The sequence below is a fragment of the Bidens hawaiensis genome, unplaced genomic scaffold, assembly GCF_021521415.1.
Source record: "Bidens hawaiensis isolate Kalapana, Puna unplaced genomic scaffold, B.hawaiensis_p1.1 tig00018759_1, whole genome shotgun sequence".
NCBI classification, from domain to species: Eukaryota; Viridiplantae; Streptophyta; class Magnoliopsida; order Asterales; family Asteraceae; genus Bidens; species Bidens hawaiensis.
Genome location: NW_027492847.1, coordinates 154,955 through 180,060, shown reverse-complemented (window position 1 = coordinate 180,060; position 25,106 = coordinate 154,955). Strand labels below are relative to the sequence as shown.

The window sequence follows — 25,106 nt, the reverse complement described above, 5'->3', positions numbered from 1 at the left end:
TATTATTTTGTAGTGTAATTATAGAGATAAAGATGAATGAGAGGCTGGGAATGCTCTTATGTATGCATCCATGTTTTCTTCCACCATAAAGAAACATGCATAGAAAGTGGGTTTCATATGGACTTTTATTAATCATGGATGGATTGAACTCGTAAACCAACCACCATATGAACCAATATACATTTGTAATGATTATAATGTTGCTAAAGGGGGGCCATTTGGTGATTATATTAAAGAGACTTGTACCAAACAAAAAATCCACTAAAACAAGATATCGTAACACTTACTACTTTATTAGCTGACTTCATATCATACCGGATTTTCGAAGATATAATCAATTAATGAAACCTTTGTAATGGGAGACATATCTTTGCCATGTTTTTTAAGTTACTCTTTTCTTAAGGAAATTTGACAAATCTAGAACAACCATCATTAACGTTGTGCTACATTTAAAATTTCATATTTAAAGCAAAGTTATATATTTTAACTCATAACTTTTTTCACAAAGTGAAGATAATGATATATAGTCGCTAAATATTATATGTTAGCAACATAATAGGCTTTTAAGTAACGTTCATTAAGTTCTGTAGGTATTAATTCAGCCAAAGTTTTAAGAGAGACAATATGTTAGGATGTGGTGCAAACATAAAATTGAACGCATACACAAAACAATAAGTGAACATGAGAATTTAATGTGATTTCGTCTGCACTAACTTAATTTATGCATTCATGAGTGATAACTATGTATTCTTTTATTTAGTGATAACAATTACAAATTCTACATTATTGTCATTTCACTACTTTCCACTATTGAATTTCTACTCTTGAAGAAAAATTACAAATATGTGTACTTTAGCAACAAAATGTAATAATTGTTTATGATAATAATGTATAATGTTTCTTGGTGTTTCTATTGTCAAGTTCATGACGTCCTAGCTAGGATAACAAATAAACTTTCTCGAAAGTAAGATGGTCCCGACTAGACAAGTTATAGTGTCTTTCATCCGTCCAAAACCCTAATATCGAAACTTCCACCACCACCAGCGGCCACCTTAATTAACTACATGCCATCGTGTATGTGTGTCAAGACTCGTTAGGAGAACAAAGGCCACACCAGTGAACTAAAGGGTAATAGAAACACCGGCTATTAAGACTTGTGCCTTTCAAAACAGGGCAAATGAGCCAATGTGTGTACTCAAAGGTAGGGTGAGGACCTAGCTTTTCATGGCCCCTTAATTCACATGGGTTTGTGAGGAATGTAACATGCATGCATGGTTGTCTGGCAACATGCCAACATTTCCATGGCCACCATATATATCACTCTACATGTCATATACACAGATATCTCTTAATTAAACCACTCACTCGATCGATACATAACTATTTTAATACAGATGATATTTTCATGTGTTTATATTATTTTGTTCTATTATCTAATTATTGTATGCTTAGGTTCCATTTTTGCTATTTTTTAAGTTATACATATAGCGGATGAGACTCATCCTACAAATCACGTAACATCAACTAATAGCAAGGTTAAAACGTTAAGAGCATCCACAACGCCCCTACATGGAGCTTGTCTGGAATTTGTCGGGGTTTGAAACACTTAGCAACGTTGTGGATGTTCTAAAATAGTTTCTCTTCTTTTGTTTTTTGTACAATCATTCTTACACTCGTTACATTTGAACTAAGTATATTCACTTGAACAATAACTAAGTTAATGCATCTATATGGCTTAAACGAGATATGAGCTCTGAAAACCAAAGGCCATGTAATGATATAACTTACCTAAATAAATAAGAAATTATAATGTAGATCAAGGGATGAGATGGCTTTTAAGCACACTAGATGTACCTCCCATTGGTCCAACTCATCTGTTTTGTGACAATCAAGCAAACCGGCATATAGCAAACAACCCGGTCTTCCATGAACGAACAAATTAAACATGTCAACATGGATTGTCATTTTGTTTGTGACCGAGTTCAGATATAAAACTCAAAGCCTGATACTAAACACAAATTGCCAGCATACTTACGAAGCCATTGGGAACTGAACAGCTTCGTACACTACTCGACAAGTTGGACATTTAAGACCTCGAAGCTCCAACTTGAAGGGGAGTATTGGTAGATATTACCCCTTCCGTGATTATAAACCCGTTTATTTCTTGCCATACTAACTGCCTTAATTCTTGGCATAATTAAAGGCTTTTGATTATTTATACATAGATGTTCTTTTCATTGTAATTGTAACTTTCTGATCAATCAAAGTATCTTTTACCGTCCATAACGATTTTCGATTTTGTATATCTAAGACGTAACCAATAATTCACTTTTTTTAAACCTTAATGCATCTATGTTTTAAGCGAGACATGAGCTCTCAAACCAGATGCCATGCGATTAATAAGATTTATATATAAAATAAGAAATTAGAATGTGAATTAATATATATTGGTCATATTTTTCTCATATATACCAAATAATATACATCTCCATAAGGCATTTACATATCATACTTTCTTTTGCTTTTTGACAAATGACACTTTTGATTTCCTCACACCTGAAGGCTGAAGCTATGAAGTTACTAGTCGAATTTAACGGGTCATGCATGTTAATGCTATGACTTAAAGATCGGCCAATACAGTTTCTAAAATATTATAGTTTTCAATTCAAAAGGGGGCCAGTAATGACGCAACTTGTTGCCCACTTGTCTTCTGTTTTGATGTAATAACTATTTTTCAATCGGGACAATTTCATAAAATAGTAACAAAGTTTCAAAATTGTTCAAATTAGGTCACTCAACTTTAAAAAATGTTCCAATTAGGTCACTCGACTTTCATATTTTATTAAATTAAAAGTTCTAACATGTTTTTTTAACGTTTTTATTTTTTGTTTCACATAGGAAATCTTTTTATCTTTTTTTTATGTTGACGTTGAGTGGCGACATGAATTTTATTTTTTAATTTTGAATTTTAATATAATTAACGTTTTTTAATTTTTTTAAAAATATAACTACATATATTGCAAATTCCGACCTCCACATCTTATCCTCCATTTCTTTCTTAACAAACAAAAAAATCGGTGAGACTCGATTTGAAGATTAAGTGACCCGATTTGAGAAAAATACGCATGAGTGACCCAATTAGAACATTTTTGAAAGTTGGATACTATTATATGAGATATTCCTTTTTCAATTTATAAATAAATTACCATGCAAATCAATATGTTAAAAGAATTTAGCACTACGTAAGAATTCAAGGTCCAATCATTGTCATGGGTCATTCTTAGTAACTATGATTACCAAGTGGATGATATCAATAACAGATATTCCTAGCAAGAGCAAGATAAATTAATATGGGTCATTCTTAGTAACTATGATTACCAAGTGGATATAATATTAATAACAAATATTCCTAACAAGAACAAGATAAATTAATACTAAGGTATTTTGAAAACATAAGACTATATTAGTGAACATGTATCATTGTTTGGTTGGCCCAGCCATGAAGTTTAACAATTTATATTAATAAATATGTGAATGTGTTAAATTAATTAATATGTTTAATGTTTCAAACGAGTTTCTCAACCGACGGTTTTGATACACAATCTAACTTGAATTTATTAAATGGTGATTTAACAGATCAAACATACAAAGAAATAGTAGGACCCTACCCTTTTATGTATGTATATATATACACACACATACAAGTCTCATATCCTCTATATACATCATTCACTCAATTCTTTAATCTACTCTTCATCTCTCTCTCTCTCTCTCTCTCTCTCTCTCTCTCAACAAATCAGAACACAAGCAGCTTATTGGTTGTACTTCCTCTACCACATCTCTTTTATTACCTTTCTTTTTGTTAATTTGTCTATGTTTTTTTTACACACAAACACTTGCTCACCATCTCCAACATGTTTATCTATATTCTATAGTTGTTAATAACTTGGTTCTTTAGTTCCCTATCTACCAAACAACTAGAATATTGTTCCATGTGTAACCCAACACAATCTTCCCCATCCAAAGTTGTCGTTTACATGAATACCCTTTTCAAGAATCTCAACAACAACAATAATAATAACAATTCTCCACAATCTATGGATGAAAATCATCACCGACTTCATGGTTGGCCAACTCCATCTCAGGTAACAAATTGTATATATGCATACATGCATCTTTTGTTGGCATTATGATACACTAAGTGATTATCTCTATCAATGCACAAAAGCATTACATTTCTACAAATATAAATGGTTTTCTTCTCAATATTATAAGTTAAAAGTTTCATGACTTCATTTTCAATCTTATCTTTTACACCTTCAATCTTATCTTTTACACCTTTAAAGTGTGAAAAACTTGCATGTTAAAGTGTCAAATTTATAATTTGATGTGTTATATTGTAACTTGTCTATCTATATGTGAATTTTCAGTTAGAAAAAGTTTATTATTTTAAGTTATCCAACTCCTTTTAAAGTACCAACCTTTTCCATAGTTATAATTCACAACTTTTTTTTTGTAAATGCATTAATAAGTTCTACATGATATACAACTAGACATTTTTTTCATACAAACTTCTTTTTATCAGTTACTACAAAACTAATGGTTTTTACCCGCGGCTAAATCCGTAACAGTCTGTTAGTCCATCAACAATCTATTAGCGAAGGTGCTTACTGCTTAGCCCAAAGTCCGTCGCAACGCGTGGGTACATCACAACCATGAATCTTCCTTCCAGTATATATAGAAAGTTACATCCTTAAATCTGTTTTAACCTACTCTTTGAGCTTACAATCTTTTCTCATATTTATAACAAGCATATTTAAAACTTTCTTGAAAATACATGGATTTTGTTATACTATGCAACTCATCAATACTTTCTCAAATACTTTTCACTCATTAACTAACTCACTCTTCTTACATCTAGGCCTTCGAGGAAATCAAAGCCATTGGAAAGATCTCAGGACCAACAGCCATAACCGGTTTACTACTATATTCAAGAGCCATGATCTCCATGCTTTTCCTCGGCTACCTAGGCGAGCTTGAGCTCGCCGGTGGATCCCTCTCCATCGGGTTTGCCAACATCACCGGTTACTCCATCATCTCAGGCTTAGCCATGGGCATGGAACCCATTTGCGGTCAAGCTTACGGCGCAAAACAAATGAAAATCTTGGGCTTAACTCTACAAAGATCAGTCCTTTTGCTCCTATCAACATCTCTCCCAATTTCCTTCATTTGGCTTAACATGAAGACAATATTAATATGGTGTGGCCAAGATGAACAAATCTCCACCGTAGCCCAAACTTTCATCGTGTTTTCGATACCAGATCTTTTCGTGTTGTCCCTATTACACCCTCTACGTGTTTATCTCCGGACACAAAACATAACTCTACCATTAACTTATTGTTCAGCAGTATCTATAATAGTTCATGTCCCGTTAAACTTTTTGCTAGTAGGATATTTAAAATTGGGCGTATCCGGTGTCGCAGTGGCAGTGGTGGTCACTAACCTAAACTTATTATTCCTCCTCACCACCGTCGTTTATTTCTCGGGCATCCACCGTGAATCATGGGTCCCACCAAGCTTAGACTGTTTACGCGGTTGGTCAACCTTACTATCACTTGCAATCCCCACATGTGTGTCAGTGTGCCTAGAGTGGTGGTGGTACGAACTAATGATAATATTATGTGGATTATTATCAAACCCTAGGGCTACCGTGGCATCAATGGGTATACTCATCCAAACGACGTCGTTGGTTTATGTTTTCCCTTCGGCATTAAGCCTAGGGGTTTCCACAAGAGTTGGTAATGAACTCGGTGCTAAGCGTCCGGCAAAGGCTCGTATATCGATGATTGTTTCGCTTATATGCGCAGCTATAATGGGTTTTACAGCCATGGTGTTTACTACATTGATGAGACACAAATGGGGGCGGTTTTTCACGACGGATGTGGAGATACTTGAACTGACATCGGTGGCATTGCCGGTGGCTGGACTTTGTGAGCTTGGAAACTGTCCTCAGACCGCGGGTTGCGGTGTGTTGAGAGGTAGTGCAAGACCAAGTATTGGAGCTAATATTAACTTGGGGTCATTTTACTTAGTGGGAATGCCGGTTGCTATATTAATGGGATTCATTGTTAAATTAGGGTTTGCTGGATTTTGGTTAGGATTGTTTGCAGCTCAAGTGACATGTGCATTGTTGATGCTTTATGTTCTTTTTAAAACAGACTGGAATGTTGAGGTTGAAAGAGCCAACGAGTTAGCAAAACCATTATCATTATCATCTTCAGAGATAATTAATAAGGATGAGGTTAAAGACTCCTCCAAGGAAGTAAATCTTGAAGAAATAATATCAGTTTGTTCCATGGAAAAGGAGGTTGAGTTGGTGAAGGTGGATTGTTCTTCAATTGAAACATATCCACTTATTGTGCACTGATGGATGATTACTAAAATTGATGATTAGTATTGGATACAGATTTTTTTTAAACACTGTTATTTACCATTGGAGAACTTTAATATGATAAATTGGTTGTCAAAATATAAAAAGAAGAAGTTAAAGTTGTCACCTAAAAAGACTTATTTGTTGGCTTGTGATATTTATGTATTTGATATTGAAAATTAATATGGGTGTCATTTAGATATTTTGTAAACTTTCTTACAAGTTTGATTTTGCACATAAAAATTTTTGATAAAAGAAATGTGAGATTTGTGTTTGAAAAAGGTACGTGATAAATTAATGGAACTAAGTTTTGTTGAATTTATTCAATCAAATGAATCAAGAAACAAACATGATATTGCATAAATCGTATGCGGTTTTTTTATTAAAAAAAACAAGATCGAGATACTAAATATAATTAAAACAAAAACTATTGATGGGTTTATATAATACCGGATTCTACTTCTACTCAAACCAAGAAATAAAATCAAAATAGATTTTTAATTTATTTAATAATAAATAAAAAAGATAACTTTGGCCCAAGTTAATTAAGACGTCTCTAAATTTCAGGTTAATCTTCACCATAACTGCCCCTTGAGATCTTCCATACTACCCTATACTTTTTGTATTAACCTTTCAGGTCTTTTAAGTTGATATTAATTACACCAAGTTTACATATCCTTCATTCCTTTGTACCAATGGCATCCTTTATAGCTAATACATTATAAGACTATCCACAATGCAAGGTGCTCTTATTATGTGTCCTTCTCACCTGCCCAATGTCACATCCGTCGCCCAACCTCAAAAGTTCTCATTTGCAACTAGCCATTATTATATGGATCTCTCATCTTCACTCACAAACATCATTTTCTTATCCTTTTGTAAGCGCTTAGCTAATGGCTTTTTTCAGTCTCTCTCATCTCTCTCATCCATGTCATCGATTCATAACATCAAGGGCTTCCTTTTCTTGTCATCGGAGATAGTCTAAGGAGAGATCAAATCACATGAAATTAAATAAAGTCCAATCAGCATTCACACATGTATTCATTTGATTGTTTCTTTTTCGTGGACTCTTAGTGTTTATCAAAGTTTTTCTGTGTGCTAAGTTTTAATCTTCTTAACCAATATTGGAACTTGCCATTTTGTAATTGACCGCTTTTGAATATGTGTACTTTAAGGGAACAAAAAGTCAATGTATGTTTTTCATAAGAAAAAGTGAATTAAAATGTTGATTTTCTGTCATTTCGTTGTTTTTTTTTTTTTTTTTTTTTTTTTGTCAATTCTCATAGTTAAAGCACGTCACGCCGTTATTGGTCAATTAGAAGAGGCGGCAAGAAATCAAGTGTTGTATAAGAGTTGCTGTTGAAAGTAAGAAACTATGTTAATGATGAATCAAAAGCATAAAGGTTTACTATAGAGGAGAGTTATATATAGCAGTAGATTTTTCCTAAGAAATGTAAAAAGTGTGTTTTTACCATTAGATCTAATAAAACACACCGCACAATAAACACACTATTCATATCCACCGTCAGATTAACATATCTAACGCACCATATTACTTCTTACACTTTTTAGACACACTTCACTTCTTATTTTAACTCCATCCTATATATATACCACTCATGAAGAAAGATACAACTAATGAAACGAGTTGCTACTTATGGAAACTAGTCTCTACTCCTTATGGGAGTTGAAGTCAAAGAGGAGGCAAAGGCGGGCGGTTGGTCTTAAGCACAACTTGTTTGAGATTTCTTGTTACTATGTTTCAAACCCTATTTTAGTTGCTATTCGTATCATGCTATGTACTTGTAGTTGTTTTTAGGCAAATAACAAATACTTAGTTATCACCTGTGGAGTTAAGTCATTGTAGACCGAACCATGTTAAATCCTCGTGTTTGTTTGTGATTAAAATTAACAATTCAATACCGAAAGCATTTAAACATGGGTTCAATGTAATGGCATAACAAAAATAGGGATGTATCTCACTAATAAATCTTTGAACTTCTGTTTTTATCGATGTTACCATTTCTTTAACATACAATTATAATTTTTAAACTCGCGTAACTTTTGACGCATTAAATATAGTTCACCTAGTACTAAAGAACTAGTGAAATAAAAAACCTTGATAATTTTTTAAGTAATTTTTAAAATGTCAAGTAACTCGTTTATATCTGTTATATTTGCCAAACCCTCACCTCCAAATGAAATAAGGTCTCGGCCACTTGCAACAAGATAATAATGATGAAACAATTCTAATCTTAATATCTCATAAAATGATTACAAATATTTAACAAGTTGAATTCTACCTAGTAGGTATGTTCCAGTTCATTTCGTGACACAATTTTCAATAAGATGTATGTCTACTTCTGGTTTTTCTAGAAATGTCATGTAGCAAATTTCTAAAAGCATTTTTTTTTAATTTTAAACAAATCCAGTCTTGAATCTGTTTCAAACATCAAATTGATAATATGTACAACACATCTAGTACATAAAAAAAAGGCATTGGAAATCATTTTATATTTCAATTTTAATTTATCAACCGTAATTTCTGTTGTTTCGGGCATCATCAAATGATGTTGAAAGCATTTTCCATCCAACGTGTATTATGAATCAAGTGGTAACTGAAAGACAACCTTATAGATTTTATGCAAGAAAATACCAATTCGTTAATATGAGCAAACCAACAAAATCGAATATTTAACCGAAAAACCACAATTAGATAGAATGTAACTTAAGAGACTACAAATCTAATCTCAACAATCCGAAAAAACCAGAAAAACAAATGTTTAAATCACAAACCCTATACCAGAATTGATCACGAGTGGTCGAGCCTTGCATCTAAAGAGCTTGATTTGTCCTTGTATTGATTTGGGTGCCAAGCTGCCAAGAAGGCTCCTGTGCGTGACCTCTTATATCCCTCACGAGTCCACATGGGCTTTAAGGTCATGTTTCTTCAAATGAATGGGCTCGTAAGTGACTAACCAACACATCCAATACCTATTTATGCCAAAATATGGTGGCAAAGTCCGAACCGGTTCTTACATATTCGATCTTGACTCACCGGTTTCAAACCCCTCTTTCCAAATCCTCCAAACCGAACCCATCGGATTCAAACTGGCGGTTCAATCTGTCTCGGTCATCAATTAGGGACACTAATTTCATTGTGCACCTCTGAAGACAACTAGATTTTATAACATTGATGATTTTACCTTTGCAATCACAGATATGAAACATCAATTTCAATTTGTTATTATAAGTTACATGATCCCATATACATGTACAGATCATCAATGCTCATAAGTTGTAACACAAACAGTAATGTTACTAGGGTCCATATGCTATGATAGAATCAAGATTCTTGAAAACTTATACCTCACAAACTTCACATACAAAAATAAACAAGAATCATTGCAAGACTATAGTTTTTGTATCATGGTAGTAATATTATTGTAACCAAACAAGTGCATCCTATACACAGAAATCAGACCATTTGGTTTGCAGTAGACTCCTTGTCACAAAGAAATATCTAAAAACAAAACAAAATGATCATACAACAACAATAACGCTTGTACACTCGGGTGAATCAAAAAATAACATTCCTTTCATTGTCGGGTTTTGGGCTTTTCGGGCCTAGAGCGAGGAATAGCCAAGATGGTTACGAGCCCGCTTGCAAAGGAGGCAGCTGCTGCTATAGCGAAGGACGGAGAGTTGCCTGACCCAAATAACTCGTCCCATGGTCCACTTCCAAGAGAGACCACAATCTATCAAAACAATATGGTTTATATATAATTTGATTGCTGTGTGTTAGCTTGAAATATATATATGAGAGCCTTTGTGAATATACTGTTAATATACTGTTGGCTCAGGCGGATCAAACAATCGAATCAAACAAACGAATCAAACCAACGAACACGAGATATTGTGGTAACGACCCTCGACTCTTTTCATATAATCAAACAAACATACCAAACGAACTTCACGAACTTATCAAACGTACATGGAGATAAGACTCCTTGACTCTCTCTCAACTCTCTCTCTTAAAACTAATAATCTAGACCATATTTATAGACTCACTAAACTTGCTCTCCAAAACATACTTTTCATAAACATATTATAATTCAAATACCTAAATTAAAACATAATTAAATAAACCCTCAACTTTATTACTAATTCAAGATTAATCCTTCATTCACCCCTTAATCTTGGATTGTTCATCTATTTTTGTACCACCAAGGTCTTGAATCCCGCATAACACTCTCAACTCTTCAATTTTAATCAGGTTCATCTTTACCCTTTCTTTTCAGTTGTTTGTAACAAACCTGTTTAACAAGTTCTTCACGTTCATCGTTCAAACCTCTCACGTTGATTTCACATACAACTTCATTCTTCACGTTCTTCTTTCTCACTTTTCTTTTCTTTATTTGCTCATCAAATCTTGCAGATGGGCTATTCATTCCTTCTTTATCAGACCCCACTAGACCTTTCATTCTGGAAATTCTTCACAACCATTCATTCGGTTCTGACTTTTCATCAACAAATGCTCGATTGTTGACTTTCACACACGATTCTAAATCTGCAGACTTGTTAGCTGCATCATTCCTTTCATTCAGTACAATATCCTTCCTCTCATCATCATCATCAGCAGATTTCTTACTTCCTTTCTGCTCACTTATCTTAGCAATTTTCTCATCTTCAAGGTTGTTTGAGTCATAAAAATATACCTTAAGATTCTCCATCTTTTCTTCTTCTGAAGAAGAAGAAATTCTTTCTTTTTCTTCATTCAACCTTTCTTTTCCTTCACTTCTCAAAACAGCTTGCAAAGCTTCTTCATTCTCTGTAGCTTCTTGAGCTTCATTATTACGTGTTTGTTCTTCTTGAACAATCGCATCCTATCTTTCCTTCTCAACGATCTTATCAAATCTTTCTTTCTCAGCGGCTTCTTGAGCTGCTTTTTCATCTTCCTCCTTTCGTACATAATCAAATCCAATAAATTGAATCTTCAAAGCACGCCATGCTTCCTTAGCATTCATACGTATGCCAACTTGTACCAGGATGTCTTCCGGTAGGGTTTGACATATGAACCCTAACGCTGTGTACATCTTCCTTTCATCAACAGCTACGCCGACTGTAGGTTCAATAACTTCCCAAAAACCATACTCTTTTAGAAATCCCTCCATCTTAGTCGACCATACTTTATAGTTCGATTTCGTCAATACTGGAAGTCCTCCAATCATCATCATATATTTCCTATCTTTACCTTCTTTTCCGGTTTGCTATTTCAGTTGGAATTGATTCCCGATCCCAAAACCAATCTCCAATAAATAACTAAACACAACAAACTTTTCTTTTCTTAATAATCAAAACCACACCTTCCTTTTGATTCTTCACAAATTCAAACTCAACCACGGCTTTCACAGTCTTTTTTGTGAAAGAGAAATAATAAAAAGTATCCTTAATTGTGCGCACATCAAGTCACCAATTAAATCCAATCAACCAAACTATTTGCTTTCTTTAAATATTCAACCTGAATCACACAGATTTCCTATCGATCCTCCCACGAAATTAAAAAAATATCACTACCTTTTTGTTGTTGTTGCATGCAATCCACAGTAGGCGGATCAAACAATCGAATCAAACAAACTTATCAAACCAACGAACACGAGATATTGTGGTAACGACCCTCGACTCTTTTCATATAATCAAACAAACATACCAAACGAACTTCACGAACTTATCAAACGTACATGGAGATGAGACTCCTTGACTCTCTCTCAACTCTCTCTCTTAAAACTAATAATCTAGACCATATTTATAGACTCACTAAACTTGCTCTCCAAGACATACTTTTCATAAACATATTATAATTCAAATACCTAAATTAAAACATAATTAAATAAACCCTCAACTTTATTACTAATTCAAGATTAATCATTCATATACGTCGCGGCTATTTGGGGAAACTAAACACAATCTTGTATCAATATAGCCTCGATCAATATTGATCAAGGGTGGCAACTAAACACGAACCTAAAAGTGATACAAACCCAAGAATCATGTAATACATATGAACCCGAGCATGTATTCACGGGTTAACCCAAACTTTTTTTTTATTATATTTCTCAAATAAATACTTTAAAATTACAATTTTACAACAAAAAAAATACAAATGTATGTAAAACTGTTACATTTTAATGATAAAATCTTACACCAATTTCTCTTTTAAGTTCAACATATTGACATAAAATACCCAACCAATTTAATTTATGGCATAAAACACATGACAGAAAATAATATATATAATAAATAAATAGGTTGAGCGGTCAACCCGTGAAACAAATGGGTTGACACAAACACGACTCATTTTCCTAAACGGGTTCATGGGCACAACCGAATCTGTTTATGCTAAACCAAAACCCATGAATTTCGTGTTACGTTCATGTCGTGTTTCTGTGTCACGTCAAAAGTTCACAACCCCTATGTTGAACCTCCTAATTAAACAGGTCGACACGTAGTCAACTAGCCAGCCCATTTATTACAACCCATTTAACACGTTTACAAGTTACAACTTGATTACAACCCATCTAACGCATTAGATAAATGGGTTAAATTGGTTGCACGAATCTAACCATGTACAGGTTAGGATTGAGGTCTTTTACACGAATAAATATACGAGTCATGTTCATGTTCAATGACTGAACCCACTAACCAAAAAATGTCATATCCTTAATTTTGAATTAACCGTTTAAAAAATAACTTCATGTTCAGGGTGTAAGCAGGATGATACAAATTAATATGCTCCATCCAGAAACGAACCATATAAGATAATCACTTTTAAAAAAACGGCTTGTAGGTTATATTTATGGATGTTTAAAGTTCAAATAATCAGTTTTTGAAGGTTGATGAATTTTAATAATTTAGGAAATTAACACATAAAAAAATCTTGTAAAAAAAGGGTGTAACAAGCTACTATATTTAAGTATACCTGTGGAAGCACAATCGAAACGTTTAGAACACCCATTGACAACCCTGAAACAGAGCATATATCTTTAGGAACCAAGAATCTTTGTGCAGAAATAATAAAAATAACAAACAAAAGTAAAATAACTCCTTGGCCCACCTTGACCAAGTCCAAGAGACTCGATTCGTGAGGCTACCAATGCATACGGGACACTATAAGTAACCTGCATCATATAAAAAAAACTTGCCGAGTTCATATAGTTCTTGAAACATGATTCTCAACACAAATAAACGGGCCAGTCGAGTCATATAAGAGTTTTGGTAGAAAGGACCATGGGTCAAAAATATAAATCTTTTTTTGACTAAAAGTTGACTGCTTTATATACCTCGTATTATAATGGTTTCCAATAAACTAGAGATGGCAATTTCAAACCATATACTTAAGCATAATTCTATTTGGGTTGTGTTTTACCATAACAAACGTAAGACGGGTCAAGTGAAAATTTTGGCAGAATGCAGAAAGGGTCAAAACGGTTAGTTGTTGTCCAAATTTTAGTTTTTAAAATACACCATCCAAAGTTATTTCATTCAAAGATTTAGATGGTTATAGTAATAAAAAAAATCGTAATAGAAAATGAACAAAAGGCGTTTGCAGGTCAACCAACCCTCCACGCCCATTTCATTCCGTATTAAAAATAGACCGTTTTAATTTGTATAATAATACAAATATTTAGATGGTTACAGTAATCATACTATAATCCTAATCACGCACTAATTTATTCATTTTCTTAATTAGAAAATGATCAATACGTGTTTGCAGGTCAACCCAACCCTCCACGTCCATTTTGACCCATACTGAAAACGACCTATTTTAAATTTGACCCGTATTGAAAACACATAGTTTTTTTTATATTATTTTCAAAGGTTTAGATAGTTATAGACTTATAGTAATAATACTATTATTCTAACCATGCGTTAATTGTTTCATTTTCTATCCCAACCCTCCCCATCCATTTTGACATATACCGAAAAGCGTCCGTTTTAATTTGTTGACCAGCCCGCCAGTTTTGCCACATCTACATGAAACTAATCATCCACTATGATAATTCAAGCAAAACCGTATTAAAAAAAATAACTTAGTTAAGAAAAAGTTCAGTTTGAAATCTTGCAAGGTTTGACTGTGACTACTAAACTGTCAACCGATAAAACAAATAATTTTCTTCAAAATGACATATAAATTGACATTTTAGCAAAAGAAAGCATCTTAAAAAAGTATTAAAAAAATAATTTAGTTAAGACATGGTTAGTCAAAAAATCTTGCACGCTTGACTTCGACCCTACTAAACCTATCAACAAAAAAAAAACAATAATTTCCTTCAAAACTACATAAAAATTAAAGCTTTAGCGAAACGAAGCATCTTAAAACGTATTAAAAAATATAATTTAGTCAAGAGATGGTTCGGTTTAAAAACGTTGCAATCTTTGACTTTGACCCTACTAACTATCAACTTAAAAAACCAACAATTTCCTTCAAAACAACATAAAAAAGAATCGAATTTGTAACAAAAGAAACAATCTTACAGCCAGTGGCATTCCAAGAATTGCAAAAATAACCAATGCCGCGATCACAATCCCATTAGGCACACCATCACTCCCATAATCCGTGTTACTTGCCACAAACGAAAGCAGAAGCATCGCTAGAAAACAAATAAACATAATAAAATTTGATATCCCCCAAATGAAACCCGAGCCGAATCTCCTACAAAGATTCTCCATAAACAGGGATGTTATCCCAAGAATAACCGAATTCAACAAGAGCCCAAACGCACCCATCCGAACCCCATCACTATACTTTTGATCCCCATTCGGATCCCCACCATAAATCTCTCGACCCATCCAATCCGTGTCAAAAAGAGTAAACGGAAACCACCCAATCCACGTTAAAGAAGTGGCAAAAAGAATCAACCAAACGGGTCTCGGGAGGTACTTAAACGTTCCAAACATCTCCCAAAAAAATGCTTCTTGAGGGTGGCTTGATTCTTGATTAATGGCATCGTGGATCGAAGTTATTGGTTGCTCGTGGATCGCGGTCACGCTTATGTATGTCGTGAAAATGATGAATATGACATCGATAAGGAAGGCGGATTTAAGGTTGGCACAGTTAATGTCACATGATGCGTTTAAGGTAAACGGGAGAACCTTGTACCAAGCACTGTAAGCTCCTGTTGCATAGCCGAGAATGTTGCCAACCGCCATGAATAGGGAGTAATATGCATTTGCAACTCGGGTTCTTCGGTGGTCCTTCCCTAATAAAATATATAGTTACCGGTCAAATGTGTGATAATTCGTTTGACCCGAAACACTTTTTGCCCAAACGTTAATCTTGTAAGAAAAAGACATTATCTTTATTGTCAAATAAATGAAAGTAATAAAAACAGAGCTGAATAATGTCACATTTTAATATGTTGTTGATGTCCTTATCATTCTATACATTTCAATATGACAATATGTAGTTGATGAAAAATGAAAAACAATAATATTTAAATACAATACATAGTATGTTATTGTCATTATCTCACAGCTCTACCGAACGAACATGAACCACATAAGTCAATAGTTTCTAGGGACCAATTATTCAGTTTAATTAATAATGTATCTATTCGAATAAGACCTTGACAAGAAATTCAACTTACAATAATAATAGCATACACCAACAATCCCGGCACATATATCAAACAAAATGAACGATCCACAATTCCTAATAGCATGTTTGAAGACACGAGGTCATTCTGCAGGCCTTATGGGTCCAAAATGTAGGGGTGTGCAAGAAACCGAGAAAACTGAAAAATCCAAACCGAAAATACTGAACCGAAACAAAAACCGACAGTTCAGTTTTATGTTTTTGTAAAAAATATGGTTCAGTTTTGGTTTTGCATGTAACAAAAACCATAAAAAACGAACCGAACCGAATTTCTAGATTTTTATATATTTATTTTAGGTAACTTACAAGAATTTAATAAATATGTAACTCAAATATTTTTGGCCAAATGTATAATAGTCAATTAGTTAATAATCAACAAAACTATTTATACCTAAATCTATTATTTTCGGCCTAAAATTTTCAAGCTCAAATGGCAAAAACCGAAACCAAAACAAAAACTGAAAAACCAAAATTGAATGGGTTCATAAATCCAAAAACCAAAGTTCGGTTTTTGGTTTGGTGTTAGTTCAAAACCACATCGAACCGCACCACCAAAATGTATCTACCTATGAACTTAACCCGTGTATTCACGGTTCCTATAATCCTATGAGTCTAAGTAACTTTAATTGTAAACATGTATCTTTAATAAACAAAATTGAACAATAACAATTAAACAAACTTATACCAGTAAGATCAGCAAGCAAAGCTCTACAAGGACCCTGAGTGGCATTATTCGCCATATCAAGAAACCAAAACCCGATAACAAACACGACAATCGCTCGGGTTTTCTTCTCACCGTCACCAAGAAACCCCCCAATATCGGCAGCAAAGCCGATGAGCAACACTGACAAAATAATCGAAGCACAGCCGATGACAATAAAGGGTCTGCGGCGGCCGTACTTGCTGGTGGACCGGTCACTCATGTGACCGGCGAGTGGTTGGACGAAGAACCCGGATAAGGGTCCGCAGAGCCAGATGATACTGGACCAGACGTGTGGGATACCGAGTTCTTGAACGTATGGGGTTAGTAAGGATAGTTGTAAAGCCCACCCGAACTGGATCCCGCAGGCGACGGAGGCTACTCGGAGGAGTACGCGGAGTGGGGTTCTGGATGGTGGTGGTGGTGGTTCGGTTGGGGTTCGACGGTGGCGGGGTGGTTGAGGTTGACCTTCCGGCACCACCATGGTTGAAGTCTAGAGTTGGAATATTAATATTAATATTATTATTATACAAGTGATGAAGTTGGTGTTATTGTTATTATTATTATTCCGGTGGTGGTGGTGGTGGGATCGGTGGGAAGAGTAAGTTACACGATGCTGACAGACACCATAGTTGATGATATGGGATTCTTAAACCTTTAAACGAGACAAGGAATACAATGATGGTATTTGTTTTTGTCATTTTCTTACAAGATATTTTCCTATATATCTTTCCTGTGTATAACTATTAACTAGTTCGAGGAGTCGACGACCCATGGGCGGATCATATGGGTTCATCAGATCAGGTTTACGGGAACTCGCTAACTTTAAAATTTTAAGTCTAAAATAAAAAAAAAAAACTTTTCAAAAAAATGTCGTAGAAAAAATATTTACAAATATTATGTTGCTACAAAAAATATTTATCAATTAAGTGTTTGGGTTTCACTCTCTTAAAATCATTGGATAACTTTTAACTTTAACAAAAATCAACTTTTTTATAACAAAAAGAAACTATTTTAATATTTTTAATGGCTGATTGTGAATTTTACTAAATAATTCTGTTTTTTTTTCTATTATTAGATAAACATGTATTTTATATCTATAATATATATAAACGAAGACATAAAAATCCTATGTATCGCGATGTGGTCGCTCCCCCTTTTTTTGGAGTCACCAGATTTGCTTGATTTTTAAATGGAGGCTTCTCATGCATTTGACCTGAATTCATGGGTATGGATCTTACCAAACCCAGATATTCCTTAAACGGGATTTGCTTGATTTTTAAATGGAGCTTCTCATGCATTTGACCTGAATTTATGGGTATGGATCTTACCAAACCCAGATATTCCTTAAACGGGTTATAACATCTCATTAAATAAAAAATTATTCTCACCAAATTATTGATGTAAAAATCCTATAAAATAAGATATACTAAAAATTAATATCTTATTTATTTTAAAAAAGATATATATTATTTAAATTAAAAAACCAATTTTATAGTAAAAAAATAAATGGGTCTTGGGTCTCATCAAACCATATGTATATTATTAACTTTCATAAATATTATTTATAATTAAAAAAAACAATTTTATAGTAAAAAAATAAACGGGTCTTGTGTCTCATAAAAAACATATAGCTTTTAAACCGGGTTATACATCTCATGTGAAATAATTTATCATCAAATAATATAAAACAACCCCCGTTATACGGGGGATAAAAACTAGTAATAAAATAATATATAAAATATATAAAAATAATACATAAAATATGCCTCTCGATCTTTATAAATAAAACAAATATAATAAACATAATGTTATAAATTCTCTTGTTTATAAATTTATATGTCATTGGATAACATATAACTTTATAAACAAACTAGTTTTAATATTTCTCTAAACTACTTTTTTTATTAAATAAAATTGTATCTCTTTTTTCTTTACATGTTTTTTATTCGCAGGTCTCACAATTTAGAAAGATTCTATTAATCATATTATTTTTATTTTTTTTATTAAAAAAAAGTAAATATTAAGTTCTGCTAGCGTACATTGTTATGTAATGCACGTTCATTTCTTTTTTTAATAAACATTTTCTTATATACATAAAGACATTGCTTTATGTAACAAGATACAAAATAAAGGTACAATTTGTTAAAAAATGCTATAATATTTTCAGATAATGGTACAATTTGTTAAACACGTTCGTTTCTTTCGTTAATACACATTTTCTTATATATATAAAGGCATTGCTTTATGTAATAAGATACAAAATAAAGGTACACTTTTTTTTATATTAATAAAGATCAAGAGGCATATTTTATGTATTATTTTTATATATTTTATATATTAAATTATTATATAAAATACATGTTTATGTAATAAAAGAAAAAAAAACATAATTATTTAGTAAAATTCAAAATAAGCTATTTAAAATATTAAAATAGTTTGTATTTGTTAATAAAAAAAGTTTGTTTTTGTTAAAGTTAAAAGCTATTTAATGATTTTAAGAGAGAGAAAACTAAAAACACTTGATTGGTAAATATTTTTATAGCAACACTATATTAGTAAATATTTATCTCCGCAACACTCTTTTAGAAAGAAAAAAAAAACCCTCTAAAATAACATATAACGGTTTTGGTGAACTCATAAAATTTATAGAGGTAAACAAAAAAACAAAAGGTTTAAGATGATCTAGTGAACTCTCTATCCTTACAAAAATAAAATCCTTCGTAATCTTGAAATGCAGTTTTTGAAATTAAGGATTCTAACTTCAAGTCTTCTTAAGACAAATTTTGTAAACTTTTTGTTTTTATTTAATTAAATTATTACCTTGTTATTAGTTGGAGTTTTAAATAGCTAAAAAAAGAACATTTCACTCGTCCACAGCCCATTTACTATAATTCTTTTTTTCCTCCTCATTTTTAATGATCTTGTAGTTTTATTATGTGTTTTTTAGATTAACATATTGTTTTATTATGATACGTATTATATAATATTCCTCGACCCGCCCGAAAAACTTAACGTGTGATTGTGCGAAATTTGAACAGCGAGAAAAGGTGAACCCAAAGAAAAAAATCATGGATCCGTCACGGCGAGGACATGTGGGGTTTCAGTTCGATTCCAACAAATGAATGTTATTAATATAAGAGAACATAATTGTTTAAGATTCAAACACAATGAAGGTGAGTTATCAGGATGAGCAATGGTGTGGCAACGGCGGTGGGGTCAGGTGTAGCGGTGGCGGGTGGTGGCAGCAGCGACAGTGATGTTGGTGTTGGCGGCGACAAAGGCAGGGGTGGCGATGGTGGTTAGGTGGTGGCGCCGGTGGTGGTGTTAGGAAAATAAGGTGAAAAAATATGAGAATGAATGCTTTTGATGAAATGTGATTCCTTGTATAATCGTTGATCTTATTTCATTGATCAAACACCTTATTTCATTGATCAAACACATTTTTCATTTCATTCGCTTATAATGATCAATTTCATTTTGTCTATCATTCTTGCACATCAAACTAATCTAACATTTTAAAAATAAGCCTTACTAATATGAATGTGTACATTATGCATAATTTTCTATACAATTTCTAGTGGGGGATATAACGGACCATTTTTAGTAGCTAAGTAGATTGACATGAATCAATCTGAAGAGGTAGGTCCTCGCAAAGCCCAGTTGGACCCGCAAGACTCACCTTGAAGAGGTACATCTGCGCATAGACCAACTGGATCCGCAGGACCCACCATGCTCATTGATGAAGACCTTACACGCAGTAAGCCAGCTGTCCCCGCAGGAAAGCCTCCCTTGGTACAGTACCCTGCCTGTCCCCGCAGCTGTGGGTACAAGCCAAGAAGGAAGGCTACCCGCACTAACAGTAAGGCTACACGTATAAGGCACTAACTCTTATACTTCAGTAATGTCACCTGAAGAAGGAATGAGCAGGGCGGGAATATTCCCGCCCAAAAGAGCCAGTCCGTACGCTTCTAGAAGATCTTTTGTATTATACCTACCAAGGTATGGACAAATAGACAAGATCTGGCAAAAGCAACCCATGAACCAATCACATGGTGACAGCTCACCGACAATAGTACGAGGAGGAGCACGCTCCAGTACAAAATGTCACTATCAGCCGCTGCCTACCCACCAACTCCCATCGTGGCACGAACATAGCCCATAGTTGGTGGAAAAGGAATATTATACAGCTGGCCGTACCTGCTTGGAAACCTACCTTCGGCTATAAATACTCCAACACCTTGGAACGGTATCATCATCTTCTCTCTAGATATTTCTTCAATATACACTTATATTCAGAGCAATCTAGTCTGATTCTCACGCCGAAAGGTGGTCACAAGGAGGAACCCCCCCTTCTCAGTGACGAGCTTACGGTATCTGTTTTGCAGGTTGAGAAGAATAACCATCTTTGTCGGACCTAACCCTCGTGGGAAACATCTACTTAACCCTAAGATTATCCTTAATCTGCCGGGGTCACTTAGTGTTTCTTCATTGGCGCCATCCGTGCATTAAGCTAGAACTAATTCTTCTTTTTCTCAGTTTTTTCAAACTTCTGGAAAGATGGTTAAGGTTACTCCGATGCCAAAGCCACCGAGTGACCAAGAAACTCTGGTAACCACAACCCCAGCTACTGGGGGGAACACCGGTGAATACACGATTTTTACGAACACTACCCCGGTTACCCAAGCCGGGGCAAGTGCAGTAAACAATCCTCCCCTGGGATTCATTGATACCCAGTTGGAGAAACAACAGACGAGGCTTCCCCGACAAACACTAGATCAAGTTAAAGCTTGGGCGGAAGCACGTCAGAAAGAATTCCAAGCCGAGTTGGACGAACGTTTACGTTCACTCCAACAGGCCAATGGCGAATTCGGAAGCACTCGACAACAGCTCAACATGAGCAATGATTGCGAGTATTTGGATGATGAAGATTGGGAAGAATCTGACAGTGACGTAAACCCTCTTCATAAGGCGAAAGGGAAGCGTAAAGAAGCAGACTTCCACTCGAGAAGAAATTTCGAGGGAACCTTCAAACCAAAGAACACGGGGGGAAACCCACGTGACTTCTCCAAAACTTTCAGACCAACTGTTGCGAATGCGGGAACGTCCAAATTTGCAAGGGACATTACAGAAGCAATCGCTCCAAAGAGTGCCAAACAGATGTCCAACATAGGCACTTACGATGGCATATCTGACCCGGACGATCACTTGAACAGATTTATAGCGGGGGAAACCGTCAGTAATTGGACGGAACCCACATGGTGTTACATGTTCCAGATGATGCTCGTGGGGGCAGCCAGAGCGTGGTTTAATCGTCTACCGGTCCACCACATCTATGATTGGGCAGACTTCCAGCACAAGTTCAGCCAGCACTTCAGTCAACAAAGAAAATATACTGAAGAGCAATGGACGATACTCAACTGCATCCGAGAGGAAGACGAATCTTTGCTAGACTTCATCACTCGCTTCAACTCAAAGAAGCTAAGTCTGGGCATTATAAGCGAAGATCTTGTTCGCGCCGCTTTCATCCAGGGCGCTGAGTACCCAGAGCTCATCCGCACGTTGACAAGTAAATATGGAATGCCATCCACGTGGGATGTCATCATGACGGCAGCTAAACGCTTTGCCGAAACGGAGAAGCAAATGGGTAGAAATCTTCCACAGAGCACAAACCTCTACACGCAGAGAACAAAAGAAAATAACGTTCGTACCGCCCGACAAAATAAAAAGAGGAAGCTTGGTATTTGGCAGTCAAGGATAAACTTTGACACCTCATCCAGCTCTCGCCCTCTCTTAGGCGGAAGGGACAACATGCACTCGTCGAACCGGAATCCCAGATGGACGCCACTCACCAAAAGCGTCACCGAGATATTTGCCACCGAGAAGCTCCCATCGCCAAAGGCTCCAATAATCCGACAGCGTCATAACGCTGATCAGAGCAAATCCTGTGACTTCCACGGGACAAAAGGCCACACCACGGAGGAGTGCACATCTTTAAAGGATATCGTCGAAACATTCGTCAAAGATGGGAAACTCACACACCTCGTGGCGTCAATCAAGAACGGAGGGAGGAATGACAATCGGTACAAGGGCAATGGACGAAAACCCGTCGACATCAGCATTCACATGGTTCATGGCAACGTCAGAGGAAGAAAACGACGAACAACAGAGCCAAGTGCGTGGAAGGAAGCTGAAGTGCGCTTCCCGCGTGTGCCAGGAGGGCCCAACAAAGAAGGCCCCATAGTCATCAAAAGCCAGCTGGGGCACTACATCACCTCCCGCACTCTTGCTGATAATGGCGCTTCGTCAATGGTCATGTATAGGTAGTTCTTCGACAAGCTAGACGACGAAGACAAAGAACGCCTAGAAACAGTTTACGCCTCGATGGAAGGGTTCGATGGCAGCACAAACACCCCCTTGGGTATCATATCCTTCCCCGTCACTCTCACGGATGGGAAGTACTCCCGCACAGAAGACGTGGACTTCTTTGTAATGAGGAAGCCACACCACACATACGACATTCTCTTCGGGAGAGATGGGATGGCAAGATTTAATGCCGTGGTGTCTTCGGTCCATGGGATGATGGGATGGCCAACAGCCGAGGGCGTTGCTATGATCACGGGCATTCCCCAGGTATGCATCGCATCTGTCTCATCTAAACCCAAACCAAAAATGGCTAAACCAACCACCTCTGAACCAGAAGAATGGGCCTTCAATGGCAAATACCCTGACCAGGCTGTTACCATTGGCCCAACGATCACTAACCCCAAACGCACCTTACTCAAACGCTTGTTGCAAAAAAATGCCGACATCTTCGCGTGGACATTAGCTGACATGACTGGTGTACCTCGAAGTAAGGCTGAGCATAAGTTCAAGTGTGACCCGGCATTTGCGCCGATCATACAAAAGCGTCGCGTAATGGGTGCTAAACAGGCTAACGCGTGTAGAACCCAAGTCAAGGAACTCCTTGACGCAGGCATCGTACGCGTTAGTAAATATCAAACATGGGTTGCAAATCCCGTCATGGTACCGAAATCCAACAAACAATGGCGCATGTGTATAGATTTTAAAGACCTAAACAAAGCATGCCCCAAGGATTGTTACCCGTTACCCGAAATTGACCATAAGGTAGATTCATTAGCACCGTTTCGCCTTAAATGCTTCCTTGATGCGTATAAAAGGTACCATCAAATCCACATGGCTGTTGACGATCAGGATAAAACCGCATTTCGGACGCCCGATGGCACATTTTGTTACCAAATGATACCATTCGGACTTAAGAATGCCGGGTCCACATACCAACGCCTGATGGACAAAGAGTTTCATGCCCATATTGGGAGGAACTTGGAAGTTTACATGGATGACTTGGTCATCAAAAGCCTCGAGCCAGAAGCGATGTTGAAAGACATCGAAGAAACTTTCAACACGCTCAGAAAGATAAACATGAAGCTCAACCCGAGCAAGTGTTCCTTTGGGATGGAAGAAGGGAAGTTCTTAGGAGTCATCGTTACCAAAGATGGCTTCAGAGCGAACCCTGAAAAGGTCGAAGCCATTATGAAAATGGAATCACCTACTACCATCAAACAGGCTCAGACACTCAATGGACGACTAGTCGCACTTAATTGCTTTTTGGCAAACCATGCGGACAGGTCGTTCCCATTCGTGTCAACATTGAGAAATTGCTTGAAGAAAACGCATTTCCGCTGGACACCAGAAGCGGAAGCAACTTTTCAAGAGATTCGGTCACGCTTGATCGAACTCCCAACGCTCACAGCACCAGAAGTGGGGGATGAATTAATTCTCTACCTCTCCGCCACAGACAGAGCAACCGGGGCAGTCTTTACTAGTAGAACGAAAAGGCATCCAGATGCCCATCTACTATGTAAGCCGCGTCTTAACAGACGTGGAAACCCGGTACTCCACCCTGGAAAAATTAGTCTTAGCGCTTGTACAGGGTTCACGCAGGCTAAGACGATATTTCCAAGGCCACCCAATCACCATTCTCACCAACTTCAAACTTGCAAACGTTCTAGGCAAACCCGAGTTGTCAGGGCGCCTAGCCAAATGGGCAATTGTGTTGGGAGAATACGTGATAAAGTACAAGCCAAGATCAGCCATAAAAGGCCAGGTCTTGGTCGACTTTATTGCAGAAGTCCCAGCTTCGCGGGAAAAAGTGTGCCAGGAAGAGGCTCAACCCTCCCCAGCACAAGACATTAACGATGTCTGGCGACTCTACACTGATGGAGCAGCCAACAACGAGGGTTCAGGTGCAGGGTTGAAACTAACTAACCCAGAAGGCCAAGAATACACTTACGCTATTC

General features: G+C 36.0%; 2 protein-coding genes across 2 annotated transcripts; one reads left to right on the top strand and one right to left on the bottom strand.

Moving 5' to 3' along the window:
* The first annotated feature begins 3,992 nt into the window (after positions 1-3,992).
* On the top strand, positions 3,993-6,449 carry LOC143556937 (protein DETOXIFICATION 48-like). The gene is made up of 2 exons (XM_077046140.1): positions 3,993-4,145; positions 4,922-6,449. The coding sequence occupies exons 1-2, from the start codon at positions 3,993-3,995 to the stop codon at positions 6,425-6,427; spliced, it is 1,659 nt and encodes a 552-aa protein (XP_076902255.1). The 3' UTR covers positions 6,428-6,449.
* Positions 6,450-9,828: 3,379 nt separating this feature from the next.
* Positions 9,829-17,410, bottom strand: LOC143556940 (sucrose transport protein SUC4-like). The gene is made up of 5 exons (XM_077046145.1): positions 16,771-17,410; positions 14,966-15,690; positions 13,545-13,608; positions 13,410-13,453; positions 9,829-10,188 (listed from the first exon to the last, which is right to left on the bottom strand). The coding sequence occupies exons 1-5, from the start codon at positions 17,267-17,269 to the stop codon at positions 10,030-10,032; spliced, it is 1,491 nt and encodes a 496-aa protein (XP_076902260.1). The 5' UTR covers positions 17,270-17,410; the 3' UTR covers positions 9,829-10,029.
* Between the last annotated feature and the right edge of the window lie 7,696 nt (positions 17,411-25,106).

Excerpts from the sequence above, each read along its gene's own strand:
- LOC143556940 (XM_077046145.1), bottom strand. The coding sequence starts at position 17,269 with ATGGTGGTGCCGGAAGGTCAACCTCAACCACCCCGCCACCGTCGAACC. Across the intron at positions 13,609-14,965 it reads TTCTTGGAATGCCACTGGCT|GTTACTTATAGTGTCCCGTA; the intron begins GTAAGATTGTTT and ends TATATGATGCAG. Across the intron at positions 10,189-13,409 it reads TTTCGATTGTGCTTCCACAG|ATTGTGGTCTCTCTTGGAAG; the intron begins GTATACTTAAAT and ends TTGTTTTGATAG.
- LOC143556937 (XM_077046140.1), top strand. The coding sequence starts at position 3,993 with ATGTGTAACCCAACACAATCTTCCCCATCCAAAGTTGTCGTTTACATG. Across the intron at positions 4,146-4,921 it reads GTTGGCCAACTCCATCTCAG|GCCTTCGAGGAAATCAAAGC; the intron begins GTAACAAATTGT and ends TCTTACATCTAG.